General features: G+C 37.7%; 1 protein-coding gene across 1 annotated transcript; it reads left to right on the top strand.

Moving 5' to 3' along the window:
- The first annotated feature begins 15,232 nt into the window (after positions 1 to 15,232).
- fibinb (fin bud initiation factor b) lies at positions 15,233 to 17,181 on the top strand. Its single transcript, XM_060859626.1, has one exon. The coding sequence runs from the start codon at positions 15,539 to 15,541 to the stop codon at positions 16,160 to 16,162; it is 624 nt and encodes a 207-aa protein (XP_060715609.1). The 5' UTR covers positions 15,233 to 15,538; the 3' UTR covers positions 16,163 to 17,181.
- Positions 17,182 to 20,593: the final 3,412 nt, after the last annotated feature.

The raw sequence follows: 20,593 nt of genomic DNA, 5'->3' as shown, positions 1-20,593 counted from the left end.
AGGCAGCACTGGATATTTTATCCAAGTTTTTCTATCCAATACTGTATAAAAGCATTATGAGATTTGTTATTTTTCCCCTAGAAGGATTCTGCTATATAAACAAATTAATCAAATTAAACGTGCAGCCTTCTTTTTGAAAATAAATATCTGAAAACATACACAGATCTGGTGATTAAACTACATGGCAGCGTTCTATAAAACGTCAGCAGTGCTTGACTACTCGTAAAACACCCAGTTATATAGAGTTGACTAAGGCTGAATGAAAAATCAATTACTAGTGACGACACATGACAACATCTTTTAGGAAAAAGTTATACAGTTATTCAAGCTGAGTTTTCTGTTTCGCCAAAAGGGCTGTTTTTAAGGAAGTCCCCCAGTGACCAGATGTAATGCAAATCTACAGGGAATCTGTGCACTACACCAGATTATAGAGCAATGACAGAAAACTGAAGTGAGGCAAAACACTGAAGCAATGCAAAACATAAAATTGGACAAATCAGCCACTTGGTTGAATTAAAGTTGACAGAACTATGAAACTGAACAATCACAAATATAATCACGAGTTTCTGTGCCATGTATTGCCATGAAAGAGGAATTAACCTTCTTTCATCAAAAAAGTATATACAGAATCTTCAGTCCACACTGACCCGTGAAGACTTGTATTATTTTGTACTTGTGTTTTTCATTTTCTTCTTCTTCTTCAGTCATAAACAATTCATCACATGTACACAGAGTGTTCCAAGTTTGATTGCTGTTTTTCATAAATCAAGCGGTGGTTTATTCATTTCTTGGCTTCAGATCAGGTTGAATGCTGGTGTCTAAGTATTTATCTGGCTCCAACCAACTATCTACTAAAACTGCAATTTGTGATTCTGGATTTTATCAAACTGACTGAATATCTGCTACAAGCCATTTAATAGCTGATTTAATATTTGTGTTGTAAACAATGCGTTTCTGAATCTGTTGCAAGACAGTAAAATGCAAAAATGGCTCTTGAATGATGGTGCTGTTATGGATTTATCTGCAAAAGATAGCCAATTTTTCATTCAGAGGTTTTTTGGAAACTCCTCAGTGGTCTGGAATGTAAAAGGAATGACCACCATCTGCAATGTTAATCCCACTCACATCTAGACACTGATCTATGTTACCAGGAAAGGCATAACACATTTGTTAAAATGTTCAAGCAGGACCTACAGACAGACCTACAGACAGCAACTTCTTATTCCTCATTCCTCTGTACATAAGAAAGAATATTCTCTTACTTAATCATCACCATCTTAGTGATGCCTCCAGGAAAGGAAAGATACACGGTGTTCTGGCTGTATGACTCAAAAAAAAAAAAACAGAAAGAAATTAGTTTAAGACGTTCATTTCTACAAGCATAACAATACTTTTCTTGCAAAATACATTAAAACTTTGAGAGGGTGTGACATAATGGTACAAAGATGTTCAGCTAGAATGAAAATCATTCAGGCAAACTTGCACAACATGTTTTTATGGAGAGTAGACATTAGATGATCCACAGTCTGCTAGTCATGCAGCTCTCCTGGCTGTCCATCAAGACTAAAGTCTGCAGGAACAGAAAGATTTCCCTCATTTTTTAGCATGCTGTCTCTCTCCATATATATATTTTTTAAACACAACAGCTGGTTTTCCATTTATCCCCATATTACATAAAGGCTGGAAAAATGTGGGAGTAAGGAGAAGCTCTCATGTCAAGCATCATTTGCAAGGAGAGATCAGTCTACAATTTTGGATACTCACATGGACCACAAAAATAATATCTCGTTCTGTTGGTGCCCGGATTTCCTCTGTCAGGAATTATTACAAGGCTAGTTTTGTCTACTGTATAAAGTACTGTGTAAATTGCAGTGTAGCAGTGTAAAGCTTTTGGAGTAACGATAGCAAGTCGAACCGGTGTCAACATAATTTTTTTCTATTTAATAAACCTTGAAATGAAATAACAAAGAAAATGGAAAGAAGCCAAAGAACTAAAAAAAAAAAAAAAGAAAAAAAAAAAACAACAAACATTCCAAAGAGGATCTAGATAGATTTTTCATGCACAAATATCCCGTAATGATGTGTATACACATATATAAATATGTAATTATATAAAACCCCTCATATATGTTTATAAATCCCCAGCTTCTAAATTGCAGTTCACCCACATAAATAATAATACACAAGTCATAGAAATAAGAAGAAATAAAGAAAAAATAAATCCTAATTTTGTGTGTTCATTAGGTTTCCATGCATTAAATACCTTTAAACTGATGCAAAAACTGTTCCAGTGCAGACCAGGCACAGATTCCAGCTCTCCTACTGAGGTAAAAATGACTCCCTATGCTACATGTGCACATTTAAACCTACAAAGAAAGAGAAGTGAGATGGAAGACATTGGGAAAAGCACTTCCAGATTCTGAAAAAGAGAATTTCCTGATTTTGCCAATGATGTACAAAGTAAAAGAGTGAAAAGAAAAAGTGAGTTCAGTTTCTTATTGCACTGAAACTATAACTGCAAATGTAGCCAAGAGCGGTGGAGAAGAAATGGACATTTGGAGAAGTTGCTTTAGTTCAAATTATAGAAAATGGAGAGAGAAGATTCCACAGTGAAAGACTTGATGATCTAATTCCCTATCCATGAAAACACCCTGATCATACACTGCATCAGCTGCAGCAAGACTTATTTGTCTTAGTGACTCACCTGTCTGCTATTGCTGACACCATGCCTTACCACAGGGGTTAATAATGAAGAAAATCCAACCACAAAAGCAGTATTCAGTTCTGTTTGTTTGTATTTTACACTTTGGGTCTTTATGAAGAGCTTTGTGATTGGTAATAGGGTGGATGATAATTGGTACTTCTTTCGACTTATGATGTGTAAAACCCTACGACTAAGCACATTCATGTGCTTGCGGCAAATGTAATTGCATTAAGGATTTCCTCATTTCATGCTCAATAAATAAAAGGCGTTTTTCTGTTGCTTATGGTTGTTTTGTTTTTTGTCTTTTTTTCTAATTCACAAATGTTCCCAACTTCTTCAGTTGACCTGAGTGTCTCAGTTCGTTTCTGTTCACAGTGGAAAGTCTTGTAGCAAAGTCTTGCAGCTTTTCAAAACTTGCCTGGGCGTGCTCGAGTCTTTGAAGTGCTCCAGTAATAATGTGGAGAGACCAAACACATCCTAAATAAAGGCTGGCTTATTGTTTTTTCCAGTACAGATGCTTTAAACAAATGTTACAGGCTATTTTCAGAACAAAACACACTCCCATTAGCTGGAGCCCATCACGTCATGGAGCTCACATCAAGACCTAAAGTAGCTTACGTAGACAGTTCCAGAGAGAACCAGAAGGCTTAAGTGACTTGTTCAGCACCATATTTTCAGTATTAGAACCAAATCCATCCGGATTAATGGTATGATGTACACATCTGGGCTGGTATGACTCACAGGAGTAGACTGGGATTGATTTATTTATTTTAGTAATATCACAGTAAGTGGGAATACTCTGACTAACAATCCTGTTTACGAAATTTCATTTAAAACAATTCCAGATGTAACTGTGTATCATTCAGTGACACATTGTTGGTCATTATGAAAGGACACATAGACATATTAGCAATAATGAATTCACTGTAATATCTTGCTGCCGTATACAGGCAGCATTTTATCCAAATGTCATATTAACATCATTTGTCTGAAAAAAAAAACAAACAAAAAAAAAACCCTGCATTTACATATAGACCTTTAAAACGTCTGTATTCTGTCACTACTTCCATGATGAATATTTTCATTTTGAAGCAAATTTTGACACTGTCTCGAGACATTTGGTGCCTGTATAATCCTCTAAAGTCTGTAGAGTATATGTGTAGTATAATGTATGTATAGTCCTATGAAGACTGAAACATCTCCCTGTTTTTAACAGCAGTGTCTCTGTAGAACAGCGACGATATCATGGCGTGTTGCGGTGTATGCAAACCCGGCACTGTGTTTGGTACAATGAGGGCATTATAGGCTACAAATGACGGAGACAGCTCCAGTCCCACGGCAGCACTGCTGGCAGACGCCTGGAGGTTTGAACTCCACCGCAGGCTGAGCATGCTCCAACCATTAGCGCACTAGTACAGGCACACAAATCTTAACACTTACTGCATATGGAAGGCATGCAAAAGCCCCCACCTTCTCTGGCTAAAAAGAAGAAGCCCACTAAACCACTGACTCACGATGTTCTCAACAGCTTCTTTGTTTGAATATACTTCACACCTGTGGGTTTTTAACAAGTAAACACACACAAATGCAGACACATGCAGAAATATTGCTGAATCTAAGACAAATATTAATCATTGGGCTACACATATGTCTATTTTATAAATGTAAATTTATTAGTGCATTTTGTTGATGTAACTAAGCGTTTTGGCTGTTTACTGTCCTTCAATCACCAGACATGAAGACAAATTTTATGATTAAAATGTCTCATATATATGTTTTAAATAGCATCTGATAGCTGACAGTACATACAAACTCACATTAAATAAAATGTCACCTGTAGAAGAATAATACATGTAAATTTGTAAAGGAATTATGCATTAGATGGTTGGCGGTCTGAGAAAACCTGTCGGGTGGTATTTTAGCTAAATTCTGGAACACAGCCAAAATAATTTAGCCTTTGTCTATTATTTCTGCCTGCCAGAAAAGGTAACACTCAGTTTCAGTTTCACTCATGGGCTGTCACATTATCACAGAAGAGTTTACACACTCAAAGTTTTAAAGTGTTTAAATGACCCAATATAAAGCATTAATAACTTGAACAGAGCTTGTTGAATGAATCAGTGATTCTACTATTTACACAAATGAGAGATGATGGTGAGACTCATGTTTCAATGCTGCAAGCGACTTCATCTGACCTCAGACGATGAGTCAGAAATAAACTCATGAGTAACTCAATTATCATTTTAAACTTTTAATTTACCAATAAAACTTTTTAGATTATCATAAGTGGATTTGATTATATACTGTATATAGTGGAACTCTTTCAGTGGACTCTTTAAATACAATTTTTCCCATTTGAACTTTGTGGGTAAACCACATTTATTTCAGAAAAACTTGGTATTTTCAGAACTATGTAGTAGAAAATGTCAAAATTAGACCATGTGAAGGGTTTTACCAGGCTGCTACTTATTTGTGTTTCTGGGGGTAATTTTAAATACCAGCAATGCAAATCAGATATGCCACTGTATCACTTTTAAACCACCTTTGACATAATATCTGGGTTTCTCTTGGGTTTCTCTTGGGTTTCTCTTGGGTTTCTCTTGGTTTCTTTGGCTCGCATGCTTTTTCAGTGGCAGATTGAAATGTCTGATTAGACGTAGAGTAAAACATAGTTTAACAAATAGCCTTGGCTGACCTCACTACAGAAAACACGATTAAAACACCAATGCATGTACAGTAGGTACACCTTGAATTTTAACACCATTCACCATTCATCTCTGAAATCTCAGAAAAGAGCCTTTAATACCAACGTGTTTCCAACACAAATCTAGGAACGTGATTGTTCCTCGTCATTGGAGTCATTGTCGTGACTTATCTACGCTTGACCTATGTGAGACAGCATTTTTACGGTGCTACTGATGTCATAAAGTGACTCAGATGTTATTACTGAGAAATGTTAATCTGTTTGTTTGTTGCTGTTAATGTCACATACAGATCCACATCATTAGGGCCGGCCTAAAGGCACATGTTCATTGTTTGATGCAAAATGTTGAAATAATAGAAAGAAAAAATCACAAAGAAAAAAAAAAGGTAAGTTGTGTGACTGACTAAATACAAAACCTAACAAATAATATTAAATACTAAACTAAACACCAAGCCCTGTGCACATTTCACAGGCAGGTTACATGTCTAAATACGGCGAAATGACTAAAACAATTTAAGCAAATGAAATAAAAATATTTAGACTTATAAAAATATGTATTTTTCTACCACACTTAATTATATATTCATATTTCAATTCATTTTTATTTATTGTCACATTACATAATATATATTTTTTAAATAATATATTATTTATTATTTATAACCAATTATGGATTTTTGTTAGTTTGTTTATTACCTACAGGAAATCAGACCACACACACAGATTAGCGCTCACTACTTGAGGTTCTAATACATCAGGAACTATATTAAACACTCTAAACTTTTTCTGCAATTTCTTTATCTTTATCAGAGTCATTGTGGATTTGGTGCCTCAAATCAAAATATGGACACACAGTTGGGACACCAGTCAATCACAGGGCACTATTCTTATACACATTTACACACTTATTCACACTGGGGGCAATTTAGGACAGCCAGTGCACCTATTTACATATTTTGGACAATTGGAGGACACCAGAGAAAACAGAAAACTGAGGAGATTGAGGAGGAGAAACTCATACACTTGGGCTATTTTAAACCTGAAGAAGAACCTTTAACCATATTCATTACCTCACTGATAGTTCTTCTCTTCACTCCTTACCATGTCTGACTTAACATTTGGTTTAGATCTAAAAAAACATCTGACTTTATTGAAACCAGGATGTCTTCTAGTCTTTATAAGGAAACCATCACTTCAGTGCCTAACTCTGGAGAATGACCTAACTAGGCATCTATTTAATTGCAGCACTTATTTTCTTAGCCGTGAATTAGAGCCTCTGATTCTACACCAGAAACTTCTGGATGAGGTCTTCTCAGGTCAATGATCCTTTGAGTTGCTGCAATCTCCTTCTAGTTAATCTGTCTGATTCTCTCAGACATTACAAGGTCTGGCCAAAGAGAGTGAGAGAGCTAGGAGCTTTTCACCAAGGCGAACATGAAGCAGCAGAGGTGGAAGACTCGTGCATATGAAACGCACACAAGATAAAAGACATTCAAAAGCAAAAAAAAACAAAAAAACAAAAAACTGTTCAAATTGATGATCTAGCCATGTATTTGTTGAATAACTGTTTACCCAGAAGAGACACATACATACAAACATGATAATGGAACAGTTTCAGGGGTTGTGTGGAAAATCTCATTTGACATTATTCAGGTGGTTCATATAATCCCAGCACTGCTAAATTCAGACATGGTATGCACACAGGAATAACATCAGGGTTCATGATCAGGGAGAATTACTGCAGTCTAAAGTCAACATTTGGAAATTACATTAAAGGTCAACATTTTGCTGATTTGGCCTCATTTCGCCCAAAATACCTCCCCGGAACAACATATGAAATATCTTTTACACATGTGAACACACCACAATGTTGGAAACAGATACTATCAAAATGGGTTATACTATAAATCTCACTGACAGCACTTGCTGCTGGTTTGTTGTTATGGTGAGATCATTGCTGTAGCAACATTATTTATGCTTGGTATAAAATCTGTCATAGCCATAATTTAAATAAGAAAAGGAATTTGACGGGCTCTGAATTTTCCTGAAGCTCTGTTGTAATAAAAGAACAAGGCAAAGCTGTTTTTTTTTTTTGGCTAGATTTACTCTTTGACATTTGGTTTGTTTCAAATGAAGCATCCTGTTTACTAATTTACTGAAACCGGATGAATAAATGTTAATAGAATTGTAGCTGAATTTGTCTGCAATTGTTGAATTATACCCAAGAAGTAAACCTTCCCTTGAGAAAAAGGTATGTGAGCAGGCTGTGCTTATAAAAGAAATTGTTCCTCAATTAATTTTTTTTTCTCTTTTCCACATTTCAGATTGACAGATGGGGAACAAAGAGGCCCCTCATATCCTCATGGATGGAAACTAGCACCCTGCCAGAAAGATCACAGTTTGCCCTCGCTTCTGGGTGCCTGCTAGTTGTTGATTCTTGTCTGTCTTCCTTTCTTTAATTCTTTTTCACTGCCCGTCTCTTCTTTTTGACATATTCTGGCATTCTTAATAGAGAGAATTAGGAGTCTGCAGCTTTTGCATTTATTCATCTGCAAAAGCAACTAATAATTATCGTGATACAGAATCTCGATAGAAATCTTTTTTTAGGGTCCTTTTTAATTATGACAGATAAAAGGATTGAGTCTTAAGAATTGGAGCCATGTGTGAGTTTACAACAGAAACGGTGCAGCAGCTTCAAAATATCCACTAACTTTACATTGAGGACAATGGTCAAAAAAGTCTAAATGTATTGGAAAGTGGAAAAGTGGTGGGTGGTAGTGAATGCTTCAGAAACCATGCTACATTTGTCACCACACACACACACACACACACACACACACACACACACACACACACAATTTAGTAGCTGGACATAGTGCCATTGTCAGGATGTGGGCTAAAATGCTCTCAATTGCTCCATGCCATTGTTGAATGAAACAGAAACTACACTGCAGTTACTTTTTTCAGTCTATGGCACAACAAATACTATTATTTTGCCATACCACTATTGATATATTGTGGGTTTAAAATCACAAACAAGACAAATGTTCTGTTATTTTTAATGCCCTTTGTTCATCTAGGAACTAAAAAAAGCAGCTAAAAGTGCTTTAAAAAAAACCTGTAATGGAATTTTATTGAAATCATTTGAAGTAAAGATCTTGAAGTTACATGATTTTTTCATCATTCATACATTTAATAACAAATTCATTCACTAATAATCAAAAGGAAGGGAATCGCACATAGCTAGAATATTCCTCCTACTATTCAGCATGACCGTGACAATACTCAGATGCTCTTCTGACTGACGGTTATGTTAGCATGTTTAATGTAATTGCAGCTGAATTGGATTTACCAAAAGTGCATAACAAAAGTCAATAAGTAAACCCATCACTCCAGGTCTAGAAATGTATAGCCTCTGTTAAATATTGCTCCACGTTCCACTACAACAGATTCAAATCAGATGTGCTAAATCAGATTTAAATCAATATCAAGTCTGTCTTAGGAACAACATTCTGTATTACTTTAGGATATCAGGACTGTGAAGTAGGATAGCTGGAATAAATCATTTTGAGGTAGTAAGACAATTTACACCATGTTTTGTTTAAAATACAACTGATTATTACAGTAAATAAAAAAGAGTAATAGATTCATATTAAAAAAAGGTTGCAATCAAAAAAGTGGTGCCAAGATGGTCCAGCATTGGTTTTGTATTTTTGACCCCAATCAAGGAAATTTCAGGAAACCCAACAAAGAAATGTGAAAGAGGAACTCTGGCTAGCATTTACACGTCAATTGCATTTATTAAATACTTAGGCACAGCAGCTCTACAGTGTCTGAGTTAATGCTACATGTCACATTCAAGGTTCTTTTAATTCCCAAACTCTGTCGTAATTCATTTCAGTTCGCTAGTTTCTTATAAAAGGGCTCTTTAAAGGTTCTTCAGAGATTTGTTGGATAATTAAGGGTTCTTGGCTTTCTTTAATGGTTATCTTTGGAACCATATTGTTGACTTTTGTTTTTAATTCATTCTGAAAGAGAAACTTTCTACATACATCAGAACCTTTATGCATTCTGTCAGAAAGTGACTTCACTGCAACATTTAAAAAAAAAACATCATTCACAAGTCACATTGAACACAGTTATAAAATGTTTTCCATAAGTGCACCAAAGAATAATGGTTCTGAACAATAAATGGATCCGGTTTAAAAGTTATTTGGCATTTTAACAAAATTCAAGAGTTTCTGGTAAACAGGATGTTTGTTCATATAGCTCTTTATTTTGATACATTTACTTGTAAAATTACATTTGCATATCTGTTAATCAACAGTATGTACTGTATGTAAACTGTGGTTCTGTCAGAACCAGCTGTCAGGGTTATTTGATTGAGGTGGATGAGGGACCTATATGTAGAGTGTCACTTAGGATATAGACCTGGTGTATTTGTATATTGTTACCGTGTCTTTAACCCGATACTTTCGCTGGAAAGCTCTTGTGGTATTTTTTTTCCCTTCCAGCCATTTTCCTTGTCCTTAAACACTTACTTTTTTCCATTCAGTTCAGCAGTGTAGATAGACAGAACTGATAGATTGATGCCTCAGGTCTTTAGCAGCTGGTTTGGCAGCAAACAACTTCAGTTTTAAAAGGAAGCTACTTAAAACTTCCAAAAAAAAAAAAAAAAGAAAAGAAAAGAAAAGAAAACCTTGGATGTGTATGGGGAAGTTTTCAATATAAATAAAAATCGAATTGATCTGTTAATGAAAAAAGGTTTATTTAGTATTACAAGGATAAAAAGTTTGATGATGGAAGCAGCAGGAAGCAGCAGGGGACATCTTATGTATGTGTAATACATTTGACTCATGGCTTATAAAAGGCTGTTTTATTAATAATACTTTAGAGTTTTAATGCGTATAAGTGCATTTTTGAGGTTATTTCCTGGAAATGGAATTTGGAGGATGCTTGTGGTTTTAAAAGAACAAATAGGAAAAAATCTCATTACAAGATTCTCAGATTTCACAAGTAACAATTCTACAAAATATCACTCACATCCAGAAACAGCTTTATCCAGGTACGGGTCATGGTGGATCCAAAACCAATTACTCGACACAAGAGAATTCAGCTGAATGGGATGCTAGTTACTTGCAGTTCTACAAAATATAACAATAATTATAGACAAACAGAGACTATATAGGCTGTTTTGAGCCTATATGTCCAACCAATGTCTCCTGCCAAATGCCTTTTATTTGCTTTTATTTTTTCTCTTATCCTTCGATAAATTACGTAATGTCACTGTTGATTGTTTCCTTTCTTTCCCTAAGTTCCATATACACAATTAAGCCATCATGGGCTAACGAATGTCAAAAGGAAGAGCACTGTAGTGTAACCGCTGTTTCATAAGCCACATGTGTTGGCCATTATGGTTTAACGATGGTGGCTTTCTTCTAGCACAGACATGACTGCAGTCTCTGATCTCATCAATACGGTATCAGCACTGCAAGACATTAAGAAACAGCACTCCAGGGAGAGTTGCACGCTAGGAATCCGTCGGTCTAGAGGACAACTAAATTCAGCTTTTAGTCTCTTTCTCTCTACAATGTCAGAGATAATATTTTGTCAGACAATCAGTCCATTCAGAATGTCTGTCATGTTTATCATGAAGAATTATGTCTGCGATTACCTCCAGGTTCCTCAGAAGTACAAATAAGATCTGCTAAATTACACGAACTCTAACTTAGACAAAATAAGTTAGATCACAACTGTGATCCAGTGCTGTGCTTCTTACACGCATACAAACGTTATCCAGGTTGGTGTTGGCTTCAGGGTAGGATTAGTTGTTTAGTTGATTGAAGATGTAGGTTTTTCCTAAAAGGCAATATGCAAACACCAAAAGCGACCAATATATGGATATTTACTGAAATATTCCACTTACATTATATATGAATTAAAGTGTTATAATAACTGCATGTTGCCCAGGAGGATATACAATTTATAGCCCTGAAAAATCAGATTTCATGGGCTGTCTACATTAAAAGCATGACTGAATATAAATCCAAAACAATTAGTTCTATCTTGTTCTGGACTTCATATCTTGGTTTTATAATTTTTTGTTAAACTACAAAATTATAGTGGCAGAATGGAAATATTTTATCTCACATAAACATAATTCAATTTTGTTTTTTGGTTTTTATTATTTTGATATTATGAGGTCCAGATCTTTTGGAGTCTGTGCTTATGTGCTTGGGAAGAAATGTCTGACTGAATAAATTTGGCTTCAATATGTTTCCATATGAGAAAAAAAAAGTTTTGAAGAAAGACAAACCGTAAGCCAATCCAGGGGCTGGCAGCGAAGCACTCGACCACAAATCCACTGGAAAAATCTCATGAGCAGTTGAGTATGAGTATGAACAGCTTCAGGATCTCTAGTCTCTCTTCAGAGGTCACTCCCGTATTCCCTCCTCTCTCATTACACTGTATGCCCTTGTGAGCTCTGAGACGAGAGCACACACACGCACATTAAACAGAAACACTACAGATACTTTCTGAGAGGGTTTCATCACATTAGATGTGACTGCTGAGTAAGCTTTGACTCAAGCCACATAATCTAATAGCAGTATGCTTTGTTTTCTGTAGCAGTAGTGTACTCCAATGCAGTTGCCTTACTCTGTTTAAGAAGGATCTTAAGTATATACATATTATACGCTTCTATAGAATAAATAATACAATTTAATATAATTACAGTGTCATCAGTCTTTGGCTCAGTATTTTTATTTTTTATGAATACAATGGCTGATAACTCTTTTCCAGTTGATGTCATTTACTTGAAGCACTAAACTATGTAAATATACTTGTCTGGATTTAGTCCCACAGTCATATTGTGGCTTTAGCTATTGTGTCATAAGGGCGTTTAATTGCAGGATAAGTAAAACCAGGTTTATATTCGTGGGCAGCTGAGCTGCTATCTGGAAGCTTGCTCTGAGGTCAATGCTGGCCTGTGTGCAGGGAACATATGTGTGATAAAGTGAAAAAGGCTGCTGTGGGACTAAAGTATTCATTTGTGTTCTTGCTTTATCATTCTAACACACACTTCAAGAGATCTGTAGATCCTCCTGGATTTAATAATGGTTAATAATGTCTGATATTCTGCATTGTTATTTCCATTTGCTGTTCAGTCTAAATAAATGTTCAACTGTTACTAGAATACCAGATGCTACGGTAGCTTTCTGTATTGCCTGGTGTTGTAATCTTGCCTATATCTGGATTTTCAGCCACAAGAAAAAGGTCTGTTCAGATGGCATGACTTTGTAGTGATATATAAAAGCACTGCTTTTGCAATTTATCTTTTATTTCTTTACATGCGATCAAGTGGAAGTTCATCCATAAGGGCAGGTGGGGCAGAGACTCACCATATATATATATATATATGTATATCAGTCGTACAAAAAAGTTAGTTTCATAGACTTATTTTTGCACCTAGTGGAACTACAACAAACATGAAGAGAGGCCCTCTGACGCAAGACTCACAATGCCCCATCCCCACTCAAGAAACATCATCAGTGGAGGAGAAATTGTTTTAAAAATCACTCAGTGGATGCCAATATCTTGAGTTTACATCAAATAATCAGAATTAATTATAGGAAATAAAACATAGGGTGGATTTTTTCTCTTGAACAATGGTATGTCTAAAACAGCTCAAACTAGCTTCTATACTATATGCTGGATGAATGCTTGCTATCAACTCTCAACTGTGTATTATGGGGTTACATTTAAAATGGACTACACAGTAGCTTTTTTTTTTAGCAAAAGTCAAGTGTAATAGCATCTTGTCTTATATTAGGTTGAGGCGATAAAACATAACCATAAGCTGCTGCTGGTGAGATCATTCTTTCTGTGTAGCTCACAGGACTCAAAAGGAGAAAACAATATTGCTATGTTCTTTTTTTCTGATGGCTCTGTACACAGCACAACATTTTATTGCACTCTTACACAAACGCTTCAATACCCATGAATTCTTAAAAGATGGAAAGAACTGTATGTACAGGGAGACAATGTTTTATCGACTTTCTGTAAGGATTCATGATCAACTACACTTCCATAAATTCCATATCCAACCTGGCCCATAGACTTAGTTCATATGAGGTTCAATGGCATAGTTCGCCGTGCCCATTTTTTTCCTTGCCAATGGCTTGGATTCAGCACAACCTCAAAGGAACTGCACAGAGTTGTGATTCCCTTAATGTTCTAGCTACAAAATATTGACTTTAAAGATATTTATGCTACATCATCTTGGTGAAGAGTCTGGAAGAAGAACTGGGTTAGAAATAGTATCCTCAGCCTGCAATCTACCAATCCATTTGTTTACACAGTTATGTTTATATGTCAATTACGTGCTCACTGACTCCTGATTGCAATGGCTCATCAGTTCAGCTAAACAGCTAACCAATGGAAACTGGAGACTGTATAGCTTGACAACTGATGGATAATAAATACTTTCCGTTACCTCAGTTGTTAAAACATTTGATGCTTAAAAAGTACTTAAACACAGACTGAGATGCGTTAAGAAGAGTCTGAAACTTGATTTGACAGTGTAGAGAGCTACTCAGAGTGGATGCGTATGGGAGGAACCTCGGGGGAACCAGGTTCAAAGGGGGTTTGGGATGTCTAGGAAAAGGTACTTCAGGTAATTTAGAAGAGGCTCTGGTGAAGGCAAGGCTGAGAACAAGTGATTCTGACGTAGTGAAAAAGGAAACTACACTCTCACATACAGTCACACAAACACAAACCGTCTGTTCTCTCTCTCTCTCTCACACACACACACACACACACACACACACACACACACACACACACACACACACACACACTACTCTGTCTATTGGTTTAATGCTTGGAAATGTCTTGGAAACACATTTGCTGGGAGTTTAGGGAGGAAACGGTTTTCCTCCTTTCGTGCTTAGCTGTATCAAAGACATCCTTTTTACATATTTATGACTTCTTTATTCTATTCTTTCCAGCTCTGTACCAGGATCATACAAAGTATATAATAATATTTTATTATATTATAGTTTGTGTGTTTCGTTTGTTGGCACACACCTGTCAGAACACCCACCTTTCCCATCTCCTCAAAAAATGATGTCATTGCCTAAGCAGTTCCTGACTTTATGGGGGTCGTAACCTTTCATCATCACTCAGCAGCTCTTTCAGAGTAACTGTCACGAGGAACAGTTGGGTGAGAAAAAAGAGACGGGTGGAAGAGACCTGTCTGCACAAATGTATATTACTATGTAAAGTTTTTTTTTTTTTATCACCGCTGTGATAAGCAATGTGTTCAGTGACACGATCTTCAAGTAATATTTAAACTAGGAATAATAAGAGATGTCTAGTGGAATAAGACATTCAGGTGTGTGGTGCTAGTGTGTTTAAATACATGACAGCTGCTGAAGTCAGCTGCTGTGACTAATTTAAGTGCAGGGTCAGCGGGTTATTGGTTCTTTGCAATTTCAGTTGCACTTTTATTAACACTTTCTTAGTCCCATAACTCAATAGCTGTTCTGTAGTCTACTGAAAAAGATGCATAAAAAAGAACACAACACCTTTAGATTAAAATAACAGTAAGAAAAAGTATGTCACCTTCAACATGCATCAATAGTTACATAAAGCAGTCACATCTCTACTGTGTATTTTTGTTTAATTCATTAGTACTTAAAGTTCCTAATAGCCCCGGCTACTCTAATAACAAACTCCTGTGTAAAACAGTCCTGCTGCCAGCTGAGTGCTGCTTTCTAAGTGTAGCAGTGACGGGTTTGTAATCTGAGAGCAGGAGCAGGGGGATCATTAGTCTAAACCTAGTGCTGTCTCAGAGAACCAGATGTGCACACACTCGGTGCGAGCGAGGACTGGTCATCTCAGCTCTGCTGAAATCTCACTGTAGCGTGTAGGCACCAGGTCAGAATCTATTAGGGAGAGATCTTTACAGGAAACACAAGCAGTTTCTGGGTTTCTGCACAGGCTTTCTGGATATATGTCTGACAGAATGTTTGTCATACAAAAGACAGATCACTCTGCATGCAAACCCTAAAGAAAACTCTTGAGAAGATCGATGGACTTTTTTTCTCGCTGAATGAAGAAACTGAATAATGATGCTGTCTGTTAAAATAGTCGCGGCGGTTTGTGTGGTTTATCTGCGCCTGGGCGCTGCGTATTTAGGCCCGCTGTACCCGGAGATGTCCAATGGCACCTTCCATCACTACTTCGTGCCGGACGGCTACTACGAAGAAAACGACGACCCCGAGCATTGCCAGATGCTCTTTAGGGTGAAAGATGAAACCCGCTGCGTTCTGGAGGAAGACAACGACGCGGTGATCCGCGACGACTTCACCATCCTTAAGCGTCACGTGGAGGACGCGGCGCGCGTGCTCGAGGGCATCGGACGGAGCGTTGCGCTCGACCTGGACGGTGAGGAAAGCTACGGCGAGTTTCTCCGGCGCGAGAGCGTGCAGATCGGCGAAGCCTTCTCCAGCTCCGAAAAGTCGCTGCTCGAGCTCGAGGTGAAGTTCAAACAGAGCCAGGAGCAGGAGCTACGCGACGAACACCGCATCAGCGACGACTTCCTCGCCATGGTTGCCCACACACGCGACACGATGCGCAACACGCTGGACGTCGCGCTCGCGCTCAAGGACAAACATGAGCTGCTGTCGCTTATAATTCGCAGCCACGGCACGCGCTTGAGCCGCCTTAAAAACGAATACCTAAAGGTGTGAGCGCGTGCGTGTGCGATCTACACTTTAAACGGGGAAATAAAGCAACGTCCAACTTACTTGGGCATTTTGGCTAACACAATGCAGCTATTTTGTGCAATAACTAAACAGACAGATTTCATTTAGAGTATAAATGAGCTGATGAGCTGCAGCAGAAAGGGCAGGATTCAACAAGTTCCTTCTTATCTATATTAAAGGATCATATGATACTCAGGCATTGTGACAATAGAAAGAACCAGGGTTTAAACACCTGTTCCATCATTTAGATGATGTCCAGGTATTTATATGCAACAATGATAATAATAATAATGTATTTTTTCTTTTGCTAGTATTTGTCCAAGTGATTTTAGTCATTACTTGAATGTGCATATTCTGCAAAAAAAAAGCAAAACTCAACAGATTAAAGGGTGTTTTTCTTATCTAAAAAAAAAATCATATTTGTATTTAGTTCCTCAGCATGCCCAGCTAAATCCCTAGTGTTAGATTCTCACCTAGTGTTCACTCATCCATCTGGATGAAACATATTAGGTGTCAGATGAGCGCTGAGGACTTTGCTGTGTATTTGCAACAGTTAAACATGCTGACTAACCTCCTGAAATACACACTGCTTAAATATATGATGTAAAATAGCGTTTAATATTAATTATTATTGAAAGGAGGAGAGAATATATTTGTTAAAGCTTTTGTTCGATGGGGAAACTGTTTTAATGTTAATTGCAATGAGCTTTGAAAATGTTATACTGTGAGTTTCTACATTTTTCATGCAAAAACTGGCTTCATTGTAACGTATACTGTACATGGCAGCAGTTTTTGCAGTATGAATATATTTGTGCAATTATTAATTGAAAGGAAAAAACAAGACTGAGATGACGTATCCTCTGACCAACCAAGATAACTGCGGGCAGGAATATTGGACTTCAAAGCTTCTACCATGTGTAGTTGCATTCCTGAGAGGCTGTTTATTCCACTTTGTAATAAAAAAAAACTTTAAAGAGGGAGTGTGCGTGCGTTTTAGTGTTGGAATGTCACAAGCTGTCTCGTACACATAACAGCCAGGATAAATGTGGAACCTAGAACCATAAAGTGCTATGCAGGTGGACAGATTTATAATTGTGTGAAGAAATCTGTTAAAAAAAAAAAAAAAACCTATAGACTGCCACAGCAGTAATGGCTAAGACTTTCCATTCTGATCATGACGTGCATGGACTACAGATAATTCTCCTAAGCCTGTGGAATTTGTTTCTCTGTGGGCTTTTATGGGATTTAAAAGTGGTCTTGCTGCACACATTTACATTTAATCTTTCTGCCAAGGCAGCATCTGCAAGCAGACCACAGATATTACACGCAAAGCCTGGGAACAAGTTTTAGAGAAAAAGTGAAAGACCTCGAGTTCTCTGTGAATCCGTACAGGTGCTCGGGGAGCTCACTCAATCATTCAAATCGCTTCTGAGGAGCAACTTTTTTAGTCTGTTTAGACTAATGTGTTTTTGTTTCAATTCTTAAAAGTGTTATTTTAGGACAGTTGTGAAGAGGAAAATGTGAAGTGTGAAGAGGCAGTGTGAAGTAATCATGCAGCAGAACACAGTGTCATGGAACATCATTAAGTTATAACATTTAGGGCAGATGATGCCATAATACAAAAAAAAAATTTTGTAAGTATTCCAGTGTTATTAAATAAATCACAAGTAACTTTCCAGTTTTCTACAAGTTCGTGATTCAACATCAGCCTTTCTGCTTATCTGTTTATCCATCTGAAGCTGAGTCCAGGGAGTAACTGTTTCCAGAGAACCTACTTTTTGGAACATACTACACAACAAGTTCACTATATGTACAATACGTACTACACAAATGAACATATAAAATGACTTGTGGACATGTGTAGTTACATTTAAATTGAAATATGTCTGCCTCATCAGTAATGATTGAAAACATCTCTATAGATTTTCTGGGTTTTTTTTTTTTGGTAGAGGAAGCCTAATAAAAAATTATGCTTATTATCATACAGAAGCAGAAAAGACAAAGGTCTGATCTATCAAGATAAAATCACAGCAAAGCACTTCAGTAAACTTAAAATCAAATGCATTCATATTGAACGTCATTTCCTTAAAATCTGATAATGTAACGAATTGCATTGGTTTCAGATTTTTCTGCTAAGCTAATCATGAGTGATGATGGCGAGTGCAATGACTAAAAGCTGACTAAAAAAACCTTCATGAAACATCAAAATAAATATGACTGCAATCATACACCATATGGCCAAAGGTTTGAGGACACTTCAACAACACACCTGTTTGTGCTTGTATAACATCCCTTTCCAGAGGTAGTTCCTCCCTTTACTGTTATTATAACCTATACTCTTCTGGGTAGAACTTCCGCTAGATTCTGAAGCATAGCTTTTTGGATATCAGCCATAAGAGCATTAGTGAGGTAAGTTACTGATGATGGGTGAGGAGGCCTGGTGCACAGTCAGCGTTCCAGTTCATCCCAAATGTCTTCAATGGGGTTGAGTTCAGGGCTCTGTGCAGAACATTCGAGTTCTTCTACACCATCCTTAGCATGCCATTTCTTCTTGGAGTGTCCAGTGAAGGTACATTCTAATGCTACAATATACAAAGATATCTCATAAATATAAATAAACTAAATACAGATAATTTCAAAAATGGTAAGGACATAAAGCTACCAATTTATCAATTAAGAAATAATCCATATCCTTTATTGGTACTTATGCTATTTATAAACTCAGACATCTTAGCAAAACTCACATATCTTTGTCAGCCCACAGATGATGCCTACAAAAATGCAGACAGGGTGTTGTACAATCATTTACATTTACATTTACATTTACAGCATTTAGCAGATGCCCTTATCCAGAGCGACATACAAAAGTGCTACAATCAGGCCAGGAACACACTGAATAAAAACATTAGAGAAGAGCTATGCTAAAAAATTGGAGGATCAGTTCACTTCTAACTCAGCTTCAGTCTGGAAAAGTCTGAAAGCCATCACCAACTACAAGACTCCATCCCCCAGCACTGTGGCCAATCAACAACTTGCTGAATTATCTGAATTAGTTTTATTGTAGATTCAAAACCACCACACACATTCTGACCATCTCTTTACACAACCTTTAACACCTCCAGTAACCCCTCTTCCCTCATCCTGCGCTCCAGATCAGTGAAGATGATGTGCGCCAGGTTTTTTGAAAGAACAAAAGAAGAAAGGCATCAGGCCAGACAGAGTGACACCAGCCTGTCTGAAAACCTGTGCTGACCAGCTGGCCCCTATCTTCACACAGATCTTCAATAGATCACTGCAGCTGTGTGAACTCCCTGTCTGTTTCAAAAGCTCAATCCCCTCCCAAAAAACCCCAAAATAACAGGACTTAATGACTACAAACCTGTGGTGTTTACGTCTGTCTTTATAAAGTGGAAAACCTGGTTCTGGCTTACCTGAAAGACTTCACTGGACCTTTACTGGACCCCCTGCAGTTTGCTTATCAAGCAAACAGGTCCATGGATGATGCAGTAAACCTGGGACTGCATTACATCCTGCAACACCTGATTAAATCAGGGACTTATGTGAGGATCCTGTTTGTAGACTTCAGTTTGGCCTTCAACACCATCATTCCAACACTCCTCCAGACCAAACTAAGCTCTCTGTTCCTAGCTTCATCTGTCAGTGGATCACAAGCTTTCTGACAGATAGACAGCAGCTAGTGAGACTGGGGAAATTTAATGTCAAACAGCAGCTCCACCAACACTGGCACCCCTCAAGGTTGTGTTCTCTCCCCACGGCTCTTCTCCCTGTACACCAGCAACTGCACCTCTAATGACCCCCTGTCAAGCTCCTGATGTTTGCGGGCGACACTACAGGCATCACCGAGGACAAAGACGGGTCTGCCTACAGACAGGAGGCTCAATACGCTCAAAACAGTGGAGATGATATTGGACTTCAGGAGAAACCCCCCTGCACTCCACCGACTCACCATCATGGACAGCACTGTGGCTGCAGTGAAGGCATTCAAGTTCTCCAAGGACCTGAAGTGGGACACCCACATCAAGACCACTGTAAAAAAAAGGGGTTAACAAAGATGTACTTTCTTAGCCAGTTGAAGTTTAACCTTCTGGGGAAGTCGTGGCCTAAAGGTTAGAGAGTTTGACTCCTAACCCCAAGGTTGTGGGTTCGAGTCTCGGGCCGGCAATACCACGACTGAGGTGCCCTTGAGCAAGGCACAGAACACCCCCAACTGCTCCCCGGGCGCCGCAGCATAAATGGCTGCCCACTGCTCCGTGTGTGTATTCACTGCTGTGTGTGTGCACTTTGGATGGGTTAAATGCAGAGAACGAATTCTGAGTATGGGTCACCATACTTAGCTGTATGTCATGTCACTTTCACTTTCACTCAGAAGTTGCAGAAACAGTTCTACTTGCTCAG

This window comes from Tachysurus vachellii, chromosome 23 (genome assembly GCF_030014155.1).
Source record: "Tachysurus vachellii isolate PV-2020 chromosome 23, HZAU_Pvac_v1, whole genome shotgun sequence".
Lineage (NCBI taxonomy): Eukaryota > Metazoa > Chordata > Actinopteri > Siluriformes > Bagridae > Tachysurus > Tachysurus vachellii.
This window is presented reverse-complemented; position numbering and strand designations above follow the sequence as displayed.